The sequence below is a fragment of the Alligator sinensis genome, unplaced genomic scaffold, assembly GCF_000455745.1.
Source record: "Alligator sinensis unplaced genomic scaffold, ASM45574v1 scaffold103_1, whole genome shotgun sequence".
Taxonomy (NCBI): Eukaryota; Metazoa; Chordata; order Crocodylia; family Alligatoridae; genus Alligator; species Alligator sinensis.
Genome location: NW_005842226.1, coordinates 1,648,850 through 1,665,067, shown reverse-complemented (window position 1 = coordinate 1,665,067; position 16,218 = coordinate 1,648,850). Strand labels below are relative to the sequence as shown.

At 55.3% G+C, this 16,218-nt stretch overlaps 1 protein-coding gene across 1 annotated transcript in view; it reads left to right on the top strand.

Annotated features, from left to right (window-relative positions):
- Position 1: 1 nt before the first annotated feature.
- The window catches only part of MFSD12 (major facilitator superfamily domain containing 12), a gene marked incomplete at its 5' end in the record, with an annotated part of 18,261 nt that continues 2,044 nt past the window's right edge, over positions 2–16,218 (top strand). Inside the window, 9 exons of the mRNA XM_025208332.1 lie at positions 2–47; positions 7,630–7,840; positions 10,472–10,604; positions 11,106–11,303; positions 12,183–12,275; positions 12,535–12,627; positions 14,608–14,778; positions 15,348–15,442; positions 16,142–16,218. The exon at positions 16,142–16,218 is cut by the window's right edge and continues 102 nt beyond it. Of these exons, the coding sequence (XP_025064117.1) occupies positions 2–47; positions 7,630–7,840; positions 10,472–10,604; positions 11,106–11,303; positions 12,183–12,275; positions 12,535–12,627; positions 14,608–14,778; positions 15,348–15,442; positions 16,142–16,218 (1,117 nt within the window). The remainder of the gene's footprint in view (positions 48–7,629; positions 7,841–10,471; positions 10,605–11,105; positions 11,304–12,182; positions 12,276–12,534; positions 12,628–14,607; positions 14,779–15,347; positions 15,443–16,141) is intronic.

Here is a 16,218-nt window from a genome sequence, read left to right as displayed (position 1 = left end):
GGCCGGCTGCGGCCGCTACGGCCGGAGGAAGTCCTGGCACCTCGCGGGTGAGCGCGGCCGCCCCGTGCCCACTGCCCTGCCTGGCCGGCCGGGACTCTCCATCCTTGTTGGGGGGGACTATATCCATCCTTGGTTGGGGCTCTCCATCCTTGGAGGGTTTGAAGGCCTGGGTTGGAGTGAGAGAGTTGGGGCTGGTCCCGCTTTGAGCGGGGATGGGAGGGCCGGAGGAAGTCCTGGCACCTCGCGGGTGAGCGCGGCCGCCCCGTGCCCACTGCCCTGCCTGGCCGGCCGGGACTCTCCATCCTTGTTGGGGGGGACTATATCCATCCTTGGTTGGGGCTCTCCATCCTTGGAGGGTTTGAAGGCCTGGGTTGGAGTGAGAGAGTTGGGGCTGGTCCCGCTTTGAGCGGGGATGGGAGGAGATCCCTTCCAGCCCGATTCTGTGACTCCAGGCTGCTTGGGTCTAGATGCATTGGTTGACTGGAGTGAGAACCGGGCACCTAAATACCTTTCAAATCAGGCCTTGATCTCCAAGGTCCCAGCCTTGTAAATGAGTGTGCAGGCAATGAGACCCATTTAAATCAATAGAGTAAGATTAGTCGTGTGAGCAATGTTTAACCCTCCTGGTGGGCATGCGCTGGGTCTAGGCCAGGGGCTCTCCGCCTGGGTGGACAACGTTTTGCTGTCACCCATGTGTCACCAACGGAAACTAATGTGGTGCTGCTTCCTGCGGCACCCTGGTGGAGAAGCTGCCCCTCCGAGCTGGAGGAGGCATGCGGGAGCCTCCAGGGAGGATGGCAGGGAAGCAAGGCTGGAAGGGATCTGCACGGGTTATCTAGTTCAGCACCTGTCTGTCTATTTGTATCTTCTCTGTTAACGTGGCACTCGGCCCCTTTTTGAGGCAGGGTCGTGCTATCTGCCCCATCCTATACAAGTCCTTGTTTAGCCTGTGATCAGCTCTGCAAGGCACAGCGCCCTGACTTGGTCCAGGTAAAGGCGGGGGGTGGACAGTGGTGGTCAGTGTCCTGCTGCTGCAAGGACTGTTAAAAGGCACTGGAGTGCTCCAAGGAAAGGGGCTGGGTCCCCTTCTGCGGAGGAAGACAAACCCCTCGCAGTCCGCACCAACCTGACCACCTACCCTGGTGTCTTCCTGACCTTAAATGCGGCTCTTGCTAAGGACTGGCTGGTGTTGGGATGTTGGAGATAACTGAGGCTGCTCAAGGTTGCATATGAATTATTAACAGTTAAAGTTGCTTTGAGTCTGTGACAGAGGCTGGATCCTAGAGCTGGGCTATATTTAAAAAGAAAACAAAAAACAAAAAGTCATGTGTCTGGCTGATTCCCATGTAGATGTGCTGTGCTGCCAAATCACCTGAGTTGGTACCATCAGGGAAGTCCCGTGTCCTGTACTGGGGCAAATGTCCCTAAGCAGGTGTGTCCTACATTATGCAGGGAAGCCAGCCCTGCTGCAGGTCACTGTTTGGGAGCATAGTCCATGGACTCGTGCTTTCCCGCTGGTCAGTCAGCCCCTCTTCCCCCCCATCCTTAAGATCACAGGCCTTGCATTTGAGCATGCTACACAGGGCTCCTGAGAGGAAGGCTAAGGAAGAAGTGACTAAGTGTGCAAGTGCCTGCCTATGGGGATTTCTGTGCTGTTGCTCCTGTGATGGTGAGGCTTCTCAAGTTGCTGTGATGGGCAGGGCTCTCATGGTGCAGAAATTCAGTTATGATGATGAAGAAATGGATACCAAAATGAGATAAAACATCCCAAATGCTTCATTTTGATAACGATGAAGCAACTTCTAGCTTTGCAGTCAGAAATGCAGAACCCCAGAGCCTTTGGGGTAGGGGGGGTGCATTGAATTATGCTTCTAGGACGCATCTGACTTATTTTTTGCTTCCAAGTGGTATCTCCTCAGAGTTTCGTGGTCCATTTAGCTGAAGGAGCCCCTGAACAGAGACAGTTGAGCTCAAGGATTTAGACTTAGTCTGTACTTGAGTTTTGCTGGTGGAGCATATTAGTTGGTGTTGAGGTAAAAAGGTATGTGTTGGGGGGGGGTGGAGGGGAGGGAATTGCATTGTTGACCAGCATCTGTATCAGCAAAAGCCCCGACAGATGTGGTTATACTGTGGTAAAGAGATTGTTTTGTCAGGTGGCTTATTTTATTTGGGGATTCTCCTTAAACTTCAGCAAAAGAACCCATCGCCAAAGCACACGTTTCTCTATTAGACAGGTTGGCCAATCTAGCTCTTAGCCAGGAGGGGACTTGCTTTCTTGGAGTGCTGTCCACCTCTCTTGTAAGGATTTTGGTGCCTTTGCAACCTCTCTGCAAAGGGGAGGATTTTTTCTCCAGCTCTCAGGTGGGGAAACTGAGGCACAGAGCAGGGAGAAGAGCCTGTGGCAAATTGGAGGTAGGATCTAGGAGTCCAGAGCCCAGGATCTGGGCTGTAAGACTGACACCGTTTCAAACCTCAATATTGTGGACTGGTTGTAACAAGCAGGGTGCCACTAGCAATAGAGTTGTAATTTATGGCACAGTTGTTACATTTATCTTCAGAAACAATACTCCCTTGCTCTGTTATGCCAGAGAATAGAGTGCTTCGTGCTCACTGAAGTTATTTTCCAGTAGAAATGATTTACTGTCAGTGCTTGCTGCATTAGCTAATCAGTGCTCACGCGCTCTCCACCCTCCCCTGGGCATGCTGACATGTATTGGATGCTGTCAGGTCCCATAACCCACAACCAGTGTGGAGGGCATTCAATGCCTTGCTGGATTGGAGGCTCGAAGAGCTGGAGGAGCAATATGATCTCCTTGACTGCATGGTACTGGGGCCGTAAATACAATCTGAGCATCTTGTGTGCATTTATTCCTGAAGGATTCCAGTGATAGGTCAATGCTATGTTCCTCTTACAGATGGGATGCAGGGCCAGACCCACAGAGGAACTGGATCACCTGTCATGGAACTGGGGTGGAATTTGGGCACCCAAGTCCAAGGGCATAGTCCTCTCCCTACCACACTCCACCCCAATCTTGAAAGCATCCAAAGTCTGTAGGCCCTTACATTGGTCCAGTGTGGTTTCTCAGACACCTATAGTTTTGCTTCTGCGTGCAGTCAGGGCTGAACAGCTCAGTCTGATTATTTGATGTCTGAACTTCACTGGGCTTGTTAAAGGAGATGTTACTCTGGTCCTGTCTCTAGAGGGGCCTGGGTCTGTAGGGGAGTTGTGTGGACAACTTGTGACTCATGCCAATGTGGTCTGACCATGGACACTGCTTTTGTTTGAGAGGGACACCACTTCCTTTTCTTTTGGCCAGTTTGGGAAACTCCTCTCCCGTCTGCCTGGAGTATGCTAGTCTTGGGTGGGGAGCGGAGAGGGACACTTCTTGCCCTTCCTGCTCATGCTGTGCTCCTGAGCCAGACGGAGGGAGATGGCATGCGAGGGCCCTAGCGACTTACTGTCCTGCTAGGAGAGCAGCGAGACAGTTAATGGGCTGTGTGGGGAAGGGGGATCTTGGCCTTAGAAAGCACTTGGTTTTAGTCTTATCCGTGCCTGGAACTTCTCTTTTGTGTTTCCGGTCCAGCAGTGCTTCACAGGAAGCTGAAGCCGCAGAGGCTTGGGCCCGCTTACACCATTGCTATGTTTCTGATAAAAATCAGTCCAGGACAGAGACTTTGGCAAGAGCTTCCTAGCCTTCCTGCATGTGATCGAGGCACCCCAATTCCATCTGATATTTTTAGCAGGCAGCCATGTCATGAGTGGACTTCAGGAATTGAGTGCCTCCTGGGAGTGCAGGCTTCAAACAGATGGGTCAGTTGAAAGCCCTAGCATCTCTATAGACCCTTTCATGCTGGCTTCTTCTGAATGCTGGGGGCACATCCTGACCTGCATCCCTGCACACAGTGCTCATTGATGTCTCCAATGAGGACACCATGTTGTTCCCAGGCTCAGAGTAACAGCTTTGATCCCCAGACTGGTAAGTGGACTGTCCCTGCTGGGCACTTAGATGTGTTTCGACTTGATCCTGTCCCATGGGGCCTTTGATTTGAGCTGTCCTAAAGTGCATGCCCAGCTTGGTCATGAGGCAGACTTCTGACAGCTGATCACCAATGTAACAGCTAGAGGAACAGAGGCCTGGTGTGCACTAGAAAAATGTCCCCTGGTGACCGTCTCTACAGGGAAAAACGTGCCCTGCTAACCTGGAGGCTGACTCAGCTTGCCCGGCTACACTTCAGCAATTGCTGAGTCTGGTGTTTGCAGATAAGCTGACTACTACAGTTCAGGCCTTGAAGGAGTGATGCAGGAAAAAAAATCTCTAGGCTTCGTTGCAAACTGCAAATGGGGCCTGGTTGGCCACAAAGCCCGTTGGAAAATGTGACTGGGGGGAGCTCACTTCAGCCCCCTGCTCATCAGTAGCATGTGTGCTGTGGGGATCGTTCCTCTACCACAGGCTGGTTGGGAGGCACAGCTGTGCCAGTCTTGGATTTAAACCGATATAGTTAAAGCAGTGTGACCCTGGTGTGAACGCTCTCTGGTATGAGAGGCTTGGCTGAAACGGACTTGGAATAGATTTAAGCTAAACTGGCCATGCAGGAACGTACGCTGGTTTTAACTAGGGTTTGTCTCCACTGGGATTGCTCTGCAGTAGCTATTATGCTTTACCTTCACACCCTATCTTAATCTGGATTAACTCATATGGAGACTAGCCTAAAACCTGTCTACATTTCTACTCAAGTCTAAACCGCTGTAACTGTCTCATTGAGAGAAGGCTTGAGACTGCTGGTTCTGAGGATGCTGTGTGTCTGCACAGCATCTAGCACTGTGGGGACATGATGCTGGCAGAGGCCTCTGTAATGCCAATGACATTGTTGAGTGGTGGGTGTTGGAGGGGTGGCAGGCAGGCAGCACTGGAGGATCCATAGACAACTTGTGTCTCCCGAGTCTAGGGGGGCACCAGCGGTGCATGACTGGGGGGGCAGTCCACCAGCGGTCAGCTGGCAACCTCATGCTGGGGCAACCCCCAGCGCTTCTGCATGCCGCACGGCGGCAGTGGAAGTGCTGGGACTTCCGCCGTCGGCACTTTCACCACCAGTGGAGCCAATTTTAGGGAGGGACGCAAGCGTTCTCCATGCCCCTGTATCAGCCGGAGCATTTGCTCTTAGGGGGGTGTACCAGCACTCTTGGGGGGGGGGGGGCATGTGCCCCCCGCATCCCGCCTACACATCGCCTATGGGAGGACCAGTGCCTCTGGCTGGTGCTCAGTTTGGAGGAAAACTGCAAAACCATCTGGCTAAGAGTTGATTTTAAAGCCAAATGCTGGGAAGCTGGGATTTCCCCTCTCAGGTGGGATCAGCTCTTGCGCAGATCTTTGTAGCTGGTTCAAAGCTGCAGGGACTTGGTTGGCAGAAAGATTTAAGTTGGAATCTGGGCCTAGACTCGGAGTTGTCACCCACACAGAGTTGAAGAAAACAGTTGGAAACAGGATCCAGCCCAGCTGCCCTTCACGCTTCCCCTCCTGCAGATGAAGCAGCAAGCGTGGTTGGGAGCAGGAAAGCATCTTAGTGTGCTTGGATGTGTGTATTGGACAGGATGTGACACACAACCCCGTGGAAAGGAGATGCAGCCCAGCCAGCCTGTTCCTGCTTGCACAAAGCTGGAGTGTGGATATGGCCTCTTCCTTGTGAAAGGGGGCCATGGTACTTAAATTGCTCTACTAGGCAGAGAGGCAGTTAATATCCTGTGCTGGAGCCGGGGAATCTCGGCCTTGGCTGGCACTTGGTTTCATTCTCATCCTGTGCCTGGAACTTCCCTTTTATGTTTCTGGTCCAGCAGTGCTTCATAGGAAGCTGAATCCACAGCCTAGCTCTGAATGAAGGTGACAGCTTCTCAGAACAACACTTCTGGGTCCCATGCAAAGCTGCCAGAGCGTGTGGGGCTTGTTTGGAAAAGCAGCAGCAAGGGCATGTCTTGCCTCAGCAGAGTCCTGGTGCCACAATGCCTCTAGCAGCTCTCAGTGCATTGGTGCAAAACTTGTGCTGCCTTCTCTCTCTGTTAGCTCTGGCTGGGAATTTTGGGCAAAGTCGGGAAGGAGCCTTCCTGCTGGTCCAGAGCCTGCAGGGAACGGTCCATGAGCCTCCTAATGCTGTCTCTTCAGCCTGGCCCTTACTCATGTTTTGCCTTCTTGAGGGGCCTCAAACTTCCTCTCCTTCTCTGGGCCTGGCGGTTTGCAAGTGCAAAGCCTGCTGCAGTGGATGGAGGGTGCAGGTGCCCTGTACAGGGAGGCAGGGTTATCTGCATGCTTACCCTGGGGGAGGTGAGTGAGCCACCTGTGTGCGGTGGTGTGGGTGGTGAGAGCAGCACTGAAATGAGATGATGTGGAGGAGTCGCAAGCCACAGACCACGTGGGTTTCTCATGCATCTTGCTTCTGCAGAGAGGAGGGTGGAAGGGGCCTTCACGAGACTTTTCCGTGGAGAGTCCTCTGAAAGTGTTGATGGGGGAAATGATCTGGAGATCATGTCTGCCCTTGTGGGAATGATCAGCTGCTGAATCTCTTCTGCTGATTAATGTCTGTCCATAACATAGTGCGCTGGCCTCAGAAGGGCTACTGAAGAGGGTTTTTCCCCTAGACTCAGTGGGAACATGAGGCACTGTTTAAGGCACAAAGCAGGGAGCCCCAGCTGGATCTTGTCTGGGGTAGATCCTGGCTTAAGATGCTGCCTCACTGTCTGACCTTGAATTTGCCCTTTTTCTGGGTCTGTGAAATAGGGAGATTGCCACCTGCCCAGGCAGGAAGGAGGCTGCTCTTGCTGTCTGCAGGGTGAGGAGCTGGTTGGCACCTCTGTGCCTTGGTTCCTGCTGGAGAATCCTGGGCCTGAAATCTCTGAACCAGCAGAAAACTGTTGTCTCTTGTGGAGCAGCCTAATGCAGCAAGCTCTTCCACTTGGCACTGGATTGTAGCTTTTTGCTGCAGACTGATGCTTAGAGAAGCACACTTGTGCCTTTGGGTGCAGAAGAGGCTGGCCTGGGAGTAAGAAGGAGACGTGGGCCTGGAGCGTCACTTGCCCGAGGAGCATTGCTCAGGCTGGAGCAGGGACTGGATCCTGCAGGCTGTAACTCTGGGGCTGAGAAACTCTCTTACCTGCTGTGTTCTCCCTTGCAAATAAAAATGTTGCCTGCCTTGGTTGGTGATCCATGCGAGCCATGTGATCCCAAGTTGGTCCAGGGTGCTGGTTGCCTCCAGCCTCTATGCATCTGGGGGTGCTGCCTTCCCATGGTGACAGTAGCTGCTTTCTGTTGTCTGAAGAGGCAGGAAGGTATCCAGGAGGCATTTGCACTTTAGCTGGGACCCTGCAGGGAAGGGGCTCCCAATTCTAGGACAGTGTGCCATGGACACATCTCCTGAGTGCCAGGGGAGCGAGGGATGATGGCTGGCATCCCTGTGGAGTGCAGCAGTGCAGACCCTGCTTGCAAACAGTGCTCTGTTGTTTTGTAGTCTGTGGAGTAACTTGGTCCCTGCAGGGCCATGTGGGTAGAAATGGGGCTTGTGCCTCTCGGGCCCAGTTCCCTCCCTTGTGTCTAGCTGGGAACAAAACCAGGCATTTAACTCTCATCTCTCTTGCTTCCCCAGGGACTATCTGTGTCCTGCTGTGCTTTCCCTTCATCTTCAACCCCTGCCTGGGCTGCCAGGAGAGCACACCCCAATGGGCAGCTCTCTTCTACTTCATCCCCTTCATAATCATCTTCCAGTTTGGCTGGGCAGCCACCCAGATCTCCCACCTCTCGCTCATCCCAGAGCTGGTGACGACCGACCATGAGAAGGTGGAGCTCACTGCTCTCAGGTGAGAGGTGCTGCCTGCACTGTGACTGCTGAGGCTGCCAGCTGGGGCCAAGCCTGGGACTTGGTGCTGGTGGTGTGGGCTGCTTCTGCATTAGAGGGAGCAGCCCGTTGGCTTTGGAGTTCAGGGAGGGGCTGAGCCCCTGCCTCAAAGGAGGATCTCGAGTCTGGGCAGACCCCGGTACCCTCAGCAGGGAGATGCTGGGGTCTGTAGTACTAGGAGGCAGCTCTGCCACGTGCCAGGTCTAGGGGCTGAAACCTTCTGTTGTGCTCTTGGTGATATGCTGTGACCCCGTCTGCTCCTGCAGTGCCCCTTATGGGACCAGGGCCGACCGGTCACCAGCGAGAGCCTGCAGCTCCTGGTGACCATGCGCAGCAAGACTGCTGTGCCCTGGCATGGCTGAGGCAGGCAGTGTGCTCTGCATATTCTTTCAGCCAGAACGGGCCTGGTTTGGGGCCCCTGTGCAGGGAGATGCTGCGGGGAAGGTTGGGCTAAACTGGATATACTTGGCTATCATGGCAGTAGATGATAACCCCTCCACCTCTCCCCAATGTCTGGGCATAGGCTGATAGGACTTGCTGTTTGCTTGGTAGTGTTATAGAGTGCCAGGGGGCCCAGCCCGGCCCTCTCACTGCTCTGTACCTTGTGCAGCACCTGGGTCTTGGCACGATCCATTCCAGAGAGGCAGCAGGATGGGACCTGCCAGCAGGTTCTTGCTGTGCAGTGAGAGGTGGCTGAGTGGATGGCTGTTTTCTCTGCATGACCAGCTGCTGCTCCAGTGGGGAGCGGCTGTGCTTCTGCCCTTGCCTTGCAGCTGTTGCTGAAGTATAGGCCCCTTTGGGGGCTGAGAGGGTTAATCTGGCTCCTATAGGATAAATGCAGCTAAAACCTGATGGGCCTGAGCAGGATCCTAATCCAGACCTGTCACCTGTGGGCTGCTGCCCTGAGTGCCCCTTCTTTCCCAAGGGGCCTTGGGCTGGATCCAAAGTGCCTGGGACTCAGCCCTTGGCTCCTCTGGGTTATTGCATTGGGCCGGAAGAGGACTGGCCATGCTGGGCACTGCCCAGTCTCCATGTCCATTCCCTCCAGCAGCCAGGCTCTGGGGTGTGACAGATCCTGGACCCTCCTGCCATGCAGGAACAGTGGTAGCTGATGGTCTGTCTACTACAGGGAGTTCCCGCAGGAACCTCCTCCAGCGCGGGTAGTGAGGTAGGCACTGCCTTGCAAGGGTCCTCTTACAAAGCGAGGAGGAGGGGGTATTGATTCCCTTAGGGAGGGCCCCTGGGAGTCTGTTGCATGTGCCCAGCGGCTTGTAAAGACCCTGGGCCAGCAGCTGCAGGGGAAATGTAAGTAGGGTAGGTGCCTGGACTGCTCTGCTGCCCTAAATGAGCCCAGCCTTGTGACCCTGTCTGTTTTCCTGAGGGGAAAGGATCTGAGCTGCCCTGCAGCCTGAGTTGTTTGGGTCTGGGATTCTGGTTCTAGCCATGGAAACCTGGTGGGGGCTATTTTGGGCACTGGTCGGAGGGGCCGGGCACTCTGGGCACTTTTATGCATGCTCCAACACATTCTGATTAGAGCGTTCTGCTTAATTGACTCTCTTGGAGCGTTCTCATCCGAGCGCGTCAGCGTGCTGCACCGTCCTGCCTGTTCAGCATCCCCACATTTCAAAATGGGGGCGATTTAACTAAAGCTTGTTCAAAGTGCCCCCCACAATCATTTTGAAATGTAGGGTGTTGAATACATGAGACGTCGCAGGCTTTTTAATTGAAGCGTCTCCTGAGAGCTGCTCTAATTAAAATGTGCTTCCTCCTGCCCCTGCGAGCACCTGTACAGGTGTCCTCTGAGTGGATGGGTGCTATGTATGGAGCTGGCCTCGCCTTGCAGCCAGCTGAAGACATGACCCTTGAAGCAAAGGGCCCTCAGACACACAGAATGAGGACCCCAGCCCGACCAGCTTCAGAGCCCAGTGCCATGCTGCACTATCAGGCTGGATCAGGTGGTAGGGGTGGCTGCCTTATCAGCCTAAGACAAATGCATGTGGCTTGGTTATCTGCAATCAGTGGGCGGAAGCCACCTCACTGTGGTGAGCTCTCTCAGCAAGTCACCCCCAAAGGACGGATGTGGACAGCACAGGGTCTGCTGGAGTCGATGCTGTGTTTGAGCTGGTGGCCGGGTGGGACCCAGCTGTAATAGGACCCAGACAGGGCCCCAGGGTTTAGTATCCAGTGCTGTGCTGGCCTGCATCCCCCCCAAGCGGGTGGAGGTGAGTACTGGTCTCAGCAGTCCTGGAAGCACTGAAGTGCTCCCCCCACTTTGGCAACAGAGACCTTCCCCCTTCCTGTGTTCAGGGACAGGTCTTTGCAGTATGCACTCTGGGTGCTGCAACATGCTCGACGACCCCCGCCCCTTCCCCCTCCTCCAGCAGCAGGCTGCATCCAGTACACACTTGCACACAGCTGTGCCTTGCCATGAGTGTGGCAGACTGGTGGCCTGGGTTGCAGAAATAACTGAAACCTGGGAAGAAGTTGCTCAAACCAGAGGCAGAGCCTTGTTCTTTGTCTTCCTCTCCCGCAATACAGTGCAAGGTGGAGGCCATGTGCAAGCACTCCGTGAACTGCTGCGCTCTCCCCCCAGGTACGCCTTCACTGTCATGGCCAACATCACTGTGTATGCTGTGGCCTGGCTACTCTTGCACTTCCAGAATAGGCACGCAGGGCCACAAGAGCAGATGGATCACCTGGGCAAGCAGGACATCCCCGTGTTTCGGGTGAGCCGGGCTGGGCAATGTGCAGGGAAGGGGTAGAGCGCTGCAGAGGGGGTGGGGTTTGGGGACGGGTCACCTGCAGGTCCAAGACTCCTGGGTGTGGGGCAGGATTCTGTGCTCTTTTCCCTCGCCCCAGGCTCGCACACGTGGCTGGCCTGTCTGCCTGGATGGCCTGGGTAGGAGGAGTGAGCTGGGGCTGTGATGACTCCAGGGATGGGGCAGGTGATATGAGGGATACCAGTGAGGTGGCTCTGGGGCTCAGCTTGCCCCCTGCCCCAGTACAGAAGTGCTGGGGGAGACGGAGGGACAGCATGAGGTACCTAGATGCAATTATGAACCCCCCAGCAGATTGGGACTTGGAGCCCAGGGTCTCCTAACCCAAATCTCCCTGAACTCAGCAGAGGTGCAGCAATGGATTAACCCTTGCATGCCTGCCTGGTACCTGCTCTGTCCCCATTGGCTTCTGTGACCTGTCTGTTCAGTCTCCTTCCTGCCCCTCCCCAGAACCTGTCCCTCGTCGTGGTCGGACTGGGTGCCCTGTTCTCACTCCTCTTCCACATGGGCACCAAGGAGAAGAAGCACCCCCAAGCCAGGCCACCTGACCCTGAGGAGCACACACCGCTGCTGCGTGGTGGGGGCAGGACCCCCCCACGCCCATTTATGTTGTGGAAGCACTGGCTGCTGGAGCCTGCCTTCTACCAGGTATTGGGGACTAGGGTGAGGGAGCTTCATGAGAGCTGAGCATCACTGGCTGACCTGGGCCTGTGGGCTGGTGCAGTCCAGGCAGCAGTGAGGTTAGTGCTGTGTGCCCCTGCAGGGCTCATCCTGCCCTGCTTGATTGGCATCACTTCCAGAGCTTGGCCTCTGCTTTGAAGTCCATTGTACTGGCACCTTTTTGTGGCTGCTGCTGCCCCACCAAGAACAGGCCAAGATCCTCCGTGCTTTGCATGGTGACTTGCAGGCTGGGGCCTCTGGGGGCTTGTTTGCTCACACCCCTCCAACAGCAGGTGCCTGGGGCTGGGGCTGGGCATACCCATCTGACCAAGGCAGCTGATGTACTCCAATCTTGGACCTTCCTCAGGAAAGCTGCCCTGGGCTTGTCCCCAGACCTGCTTTTGGGTGCCGTGAGAGCAACCCCCCTGGTGATCTGCCAGGTCTGGAGCATTCAGTGGGGTTGGGTGGGCCTGCCCACACTGCGACCAGCCCCTGCATCTCTGTAGCTGAACTGTGAATTCTGCAGTGAATAGCCCTAGTCTTGCCGGGACTTGCCCAGGCATGGAGCAAGGAGGAGGGGTTAGGAGTTTGCTCTGGTGGCAAAGAGAAGGAATATCTGCTTGTGGCAGCTAGCTTTATTTTGGGCCCCTGCTGGTTGGGCCTCCTATGGGACAAGAGCCTAGTGGGGGCTGAGCTGATGCTGACCCTACCCCTGTAATACTCTCTTTTTCTGTGCCCCAGGGTGGCAGGGGCTCAGTGCTGTGTGCTCCAGGGGCCCTGTTCATCCTGCACACGCTGCTCTTGAGCTGTGCTGGATGGTGGGGCGGGGCTGGGCACCAGCTGAGCTGGCACGACTCTCCCTTGCAGGTGGCGATGCTGTACATGGTCACGCGGCTCATTGTCAATCTGTCTCAGACCTACATTGCCATGTACCTGACCAACTCGCTGCTGCTGCCCAAGGTGCGAACAGCAGGGGATGCCAGCAGGAAGGGTTCCTGCCAGTGCTGGGTGCCCACCCCCTTTGGGGCATGGGGCGGGTGCTGCCCTTGAATATTGGGCTCCAAATAACCTTTCATCCATGTGCTTGCCCCAAAGGGCCCAGGGGCAGGGCTGCTGGGGAAGGATATGGGGTAGGGCATCTCCTGCTTGGGGGAGGAGGGGTTCTCTGAGTCTAGCATTGGCTCCAGGGCTCACCTATCCTCATCTCTCCCCTCTCCAGAAGTTCATTGCCACCATACCCCTGGTGATGTACATCAGCGGCTTCCTTTCCTCATTCCTCATGAAGCCAGTGAACAAGTGGATAGGCCGAAATGTGAGTAGCTGGGCACAGGGGGGTGGGGGTGCAGTGTCGCCTGAAACCCAAGCGTGACTGAGCCAGAGGGAGGGAAGGAGCTTCTCGTCGTCGCTCTGAATAATCTGTAGGCCTGGCAGTGGGATCTAGGTGGTCCTGGACACCTGAGCGATTCCTAGCATGCATCTAAATCCCCAAGGGTCTGGCTGTGGAGCCCTGGGAGGGCTGGAGTCCCAGAGAAGGGGTTACAGCTCCCACTGACTCGGTGGAGGTGAATGCCTGGCACTCCTGGAAACCCATCTGTTCTCCCTCGGTCAGTCTGGGCCACTTGCTCTGCTCTAGTCTCACACCCTCGTACAACTAATCTGCCCCGGTGCTGTTCCCCACTCTGTGACCATGAGAGGTGAGAATCGTCTCCTTGAAGTCAGGTCTCAGTTCAGACAGGCGAAGGCAGGAGGGCTACCCTCTTGGTGCCAACTCCTGCTTTGCACAGCTAATAGTGCCATGGCGCTAGGGAGTAACAGCAAGTGCTTGCATCCCTGTGGGTCTCACTTGTGTGGAACCCCATGCCCTGCCACTCGCTTACTGAACAAGGCAGTGAGGAGAAGCAGAGGCAGGGATGGACAGCAAGCAGTAATGGGAGTCAGCTGCAGGCGAGAAGAAGAATGATGGGCCTGGACATGTCTGCGTAGGACTGAACGGGTTTGGGCTGCGCAGGAGTCAGGCTTAGGAAGCATCAGGGGTGCGGAGGCACTCGGTCAGGGGCTGGCATGGAGGTGGGCAGGGCCTTGCTGGCTGGTGCCTGAGCCTTGTGATGGCAGCTGCCAGGTTATGCAGGCCATTTGTAAATGCATTTGGGTCTGCTTGAATTTCACTGGAGCTCAGCTCCCCAGGCTGTAGTGGGGAGGCTACCCTGGAGCCTTGTGGCTCTGACTGAAACGCTTCTTGCAGCATGCACTGTTTTGGGACTGTGGCCTCGGGTTTCCCCAGCTGGGGAGGTCAGGTCATGGGTTCATCACCCTTTACTTCCCAGGCACAGCAGAGTTTCTCTGAGTGGGAGCCCAAACCACTAAGTCTGAGTAAACCCCCTTTCTTTTTGGCCATGTACCAAACCAGCTTTGTCCTACGCGCCTGTTACTGCCGCGGCTGCTGGTTTCGGGGACATTTCACTCTCACAATGAGAGAGTGAGAGTGAACAGGCTCATTGTGGAGAACTGGCTGTGGCTTTCAGGCCCTTGGGCACTGACCCAACACTGCAGTGCTGGGCTGGCTGCTGTACGTAGGGAAGGGTGCTTCTACTGCTTGGGGTTCCCCAGATTGAGTTAAGATTCCTCCAAGAGGCCCAGCTCTCAGAAAGTGCTTAGCGCAGGCCTGTCTGGAAATCAGGGCTCATGCAGAGTCATTTAGGGCATGGGGCACTAGACTCTCCAGCCCATCAGTGCTGGCCCACAGGCTGGTTATTTATGGCACAAGTCCAGGGCACAGGAGTTAGCCAAACTGGTCTTGAGGGTTCACCAGGAACTTGCAGCTCGGTGGAGACAGCCCAGGCAGGACAAGCAGCACCAGGAGCAGAATACAGCCACTGTTGGAGCCTGGTTTCAGCCCAGGGCAAGGTGTGATGACTTGTTCAGTGTCTTATGACAACCAAGCTCCAGTTATTGGGGAATCTTTCCTTCTGGGCAGTTATGTCCACTGTCCAGAAGCTGCAGAGGTGACACCAGTGTTCATTACAGAAGGAACTCCTCTTTTAGGAGGAGGGTCCATGTTTGACTCTGCAAACAGGATCATATCCAAGTTCACCAGGGAGCTGTGCTAGCCTGCATAGGCTTTCGTGCTGCTCTGCCTTGGGACCATCATCCTGACCCCACCTCTGCTCACTCCTGTCCTGGCTTCACCTGGTGCACTGCTCTGCTAATGGGCTGAAGCACAAGGATCCCAGGAAACCAGGGTTTAAAGAGAGTTTTTCTTCTTCTACCCACTTTCTTCTTGTCTCTGGAGCAGCTGACCTACTTTGCAGGGCTACTCATCATCCTGGCCTTTGCCACCTGGGTGGCCCTGGATCGCCGGATAGGAGTTGAGATTTATGGAGCAGCAGTGCTGCTCGGGGCTGGCTCAGCCACCATCTTGGTCACGTCCCTCTCCATGACTGCTGACCTGATTGGTTCCAACACGGTATGTTCCTTCTGCTCTTGCAGGCGGGACAGCGGGATGGGCTTAGTTGCTGTTGGGCTGCATCTCTTTGGGGTTTGAATAGCCAGCGCATAGCTCCTTGCCATCCCCGTATACAAGGGCTTCTCGGATGCTGTTGTAGGACAGCTCAGGGAAAGGCACTTTGGCACCTGCCAACGTGGCTGGGGCCAGGGCTGCATCCAGGGATGGTTTTGGCATAGAGCTATCTGGGAACACCAGGCTCTGAGCTCTTGGGGCTGAGCTGTTCCTGGGTTTCCTGTCCCCGTGCCTCTAACATTACTCAGCAGGGAGCTTGTCTGTGCAGAATAAGGCCCCTACCCCAAGCTGCGGATTCTGCTGCAGTAACTCGTTTTCCCACGAGAGGGCACAAGGGCCCCATTCCTCATGGTCCTGGCCAGGTCTCCCTGGCTCAGCACTGGCAACAGGGTGCTTGAGCACTAAAGAGCCCAGCATGGGTCTGCATGCCTGGATTCGGGCAAACTCTGGGATGTGGGGGCCCCCGCTCTCACCTAGCGGCAGGAAGATCTCAGCTGTTTGTCTTTGCCTTGCAGCACAGTGGAGCCTTTGTCTATGGGGCCATGAGCTTCACAGACAAAGTGGCCAACGGGCTGGCAGTGATGGCTATCCAGAACCTGCATCCCTGCCCGTAAGTGGTCGCTGGGTTGGGCGCAGAGCAGGGCTGAGACAGCTCGCCAGAGATGGAGATGTGGATTGACTGGGGATTGTCTCCATGAAAATGCAATCTGTATGGAAACCAAACACTTCAGCATCTGGGCATGAAGCGCTCTCAGGACTCCCTGGAATCCACTTGGGTTTAAACTGTTCAGCCTCAAACAAACCATGCTGGCCCCAAACCACTTTATTTTTTCTTAACACATTGGAACTCCCTGCAAACCAGATACAAACGCAACGAATGCTGATGTGGCTGGAGCATGAGTGCCTGGGGAAGGCCAAGGGCTCCTGAAAAAGAGGTTCCCCTTCTTCCCCACCCTGCCTTGCAATAGGCCACTGTGTCCTCTGGCAGCCAAAGGGAGTGACCTTGCAACTATCAGCACAGCCCTCTGAGCAAAAAGAGCTCCACTAAAGCAGAGCTTTAGTAAGCAATCATCTACCCACCTCCCAGCAGGTGGGCACATTTGGGCAGTGGGGCAGCTACGCCATCCCTAGTGTTAGTGTATGGCCTAGGGATGACTGCTGTATGGGTGGCTGCACTTTGCTGCACCCAGTTCTCATCCAGCCTGCCCAGAGCACCATCTTCTCCAGCATGGGTGTCAGAGCCTGGGGGATTTGGGAGCTGGACACGCAACTGGTGCCTCACTGCAGTCTTCTTCCTCTGTCTCTGCAGGACCCAGCTCTGCTGCACTGCTTGTATTGAGTTCTACCACTGGGTGATAGTGGTGGTCACTGGTGGGGTAGCTGTGG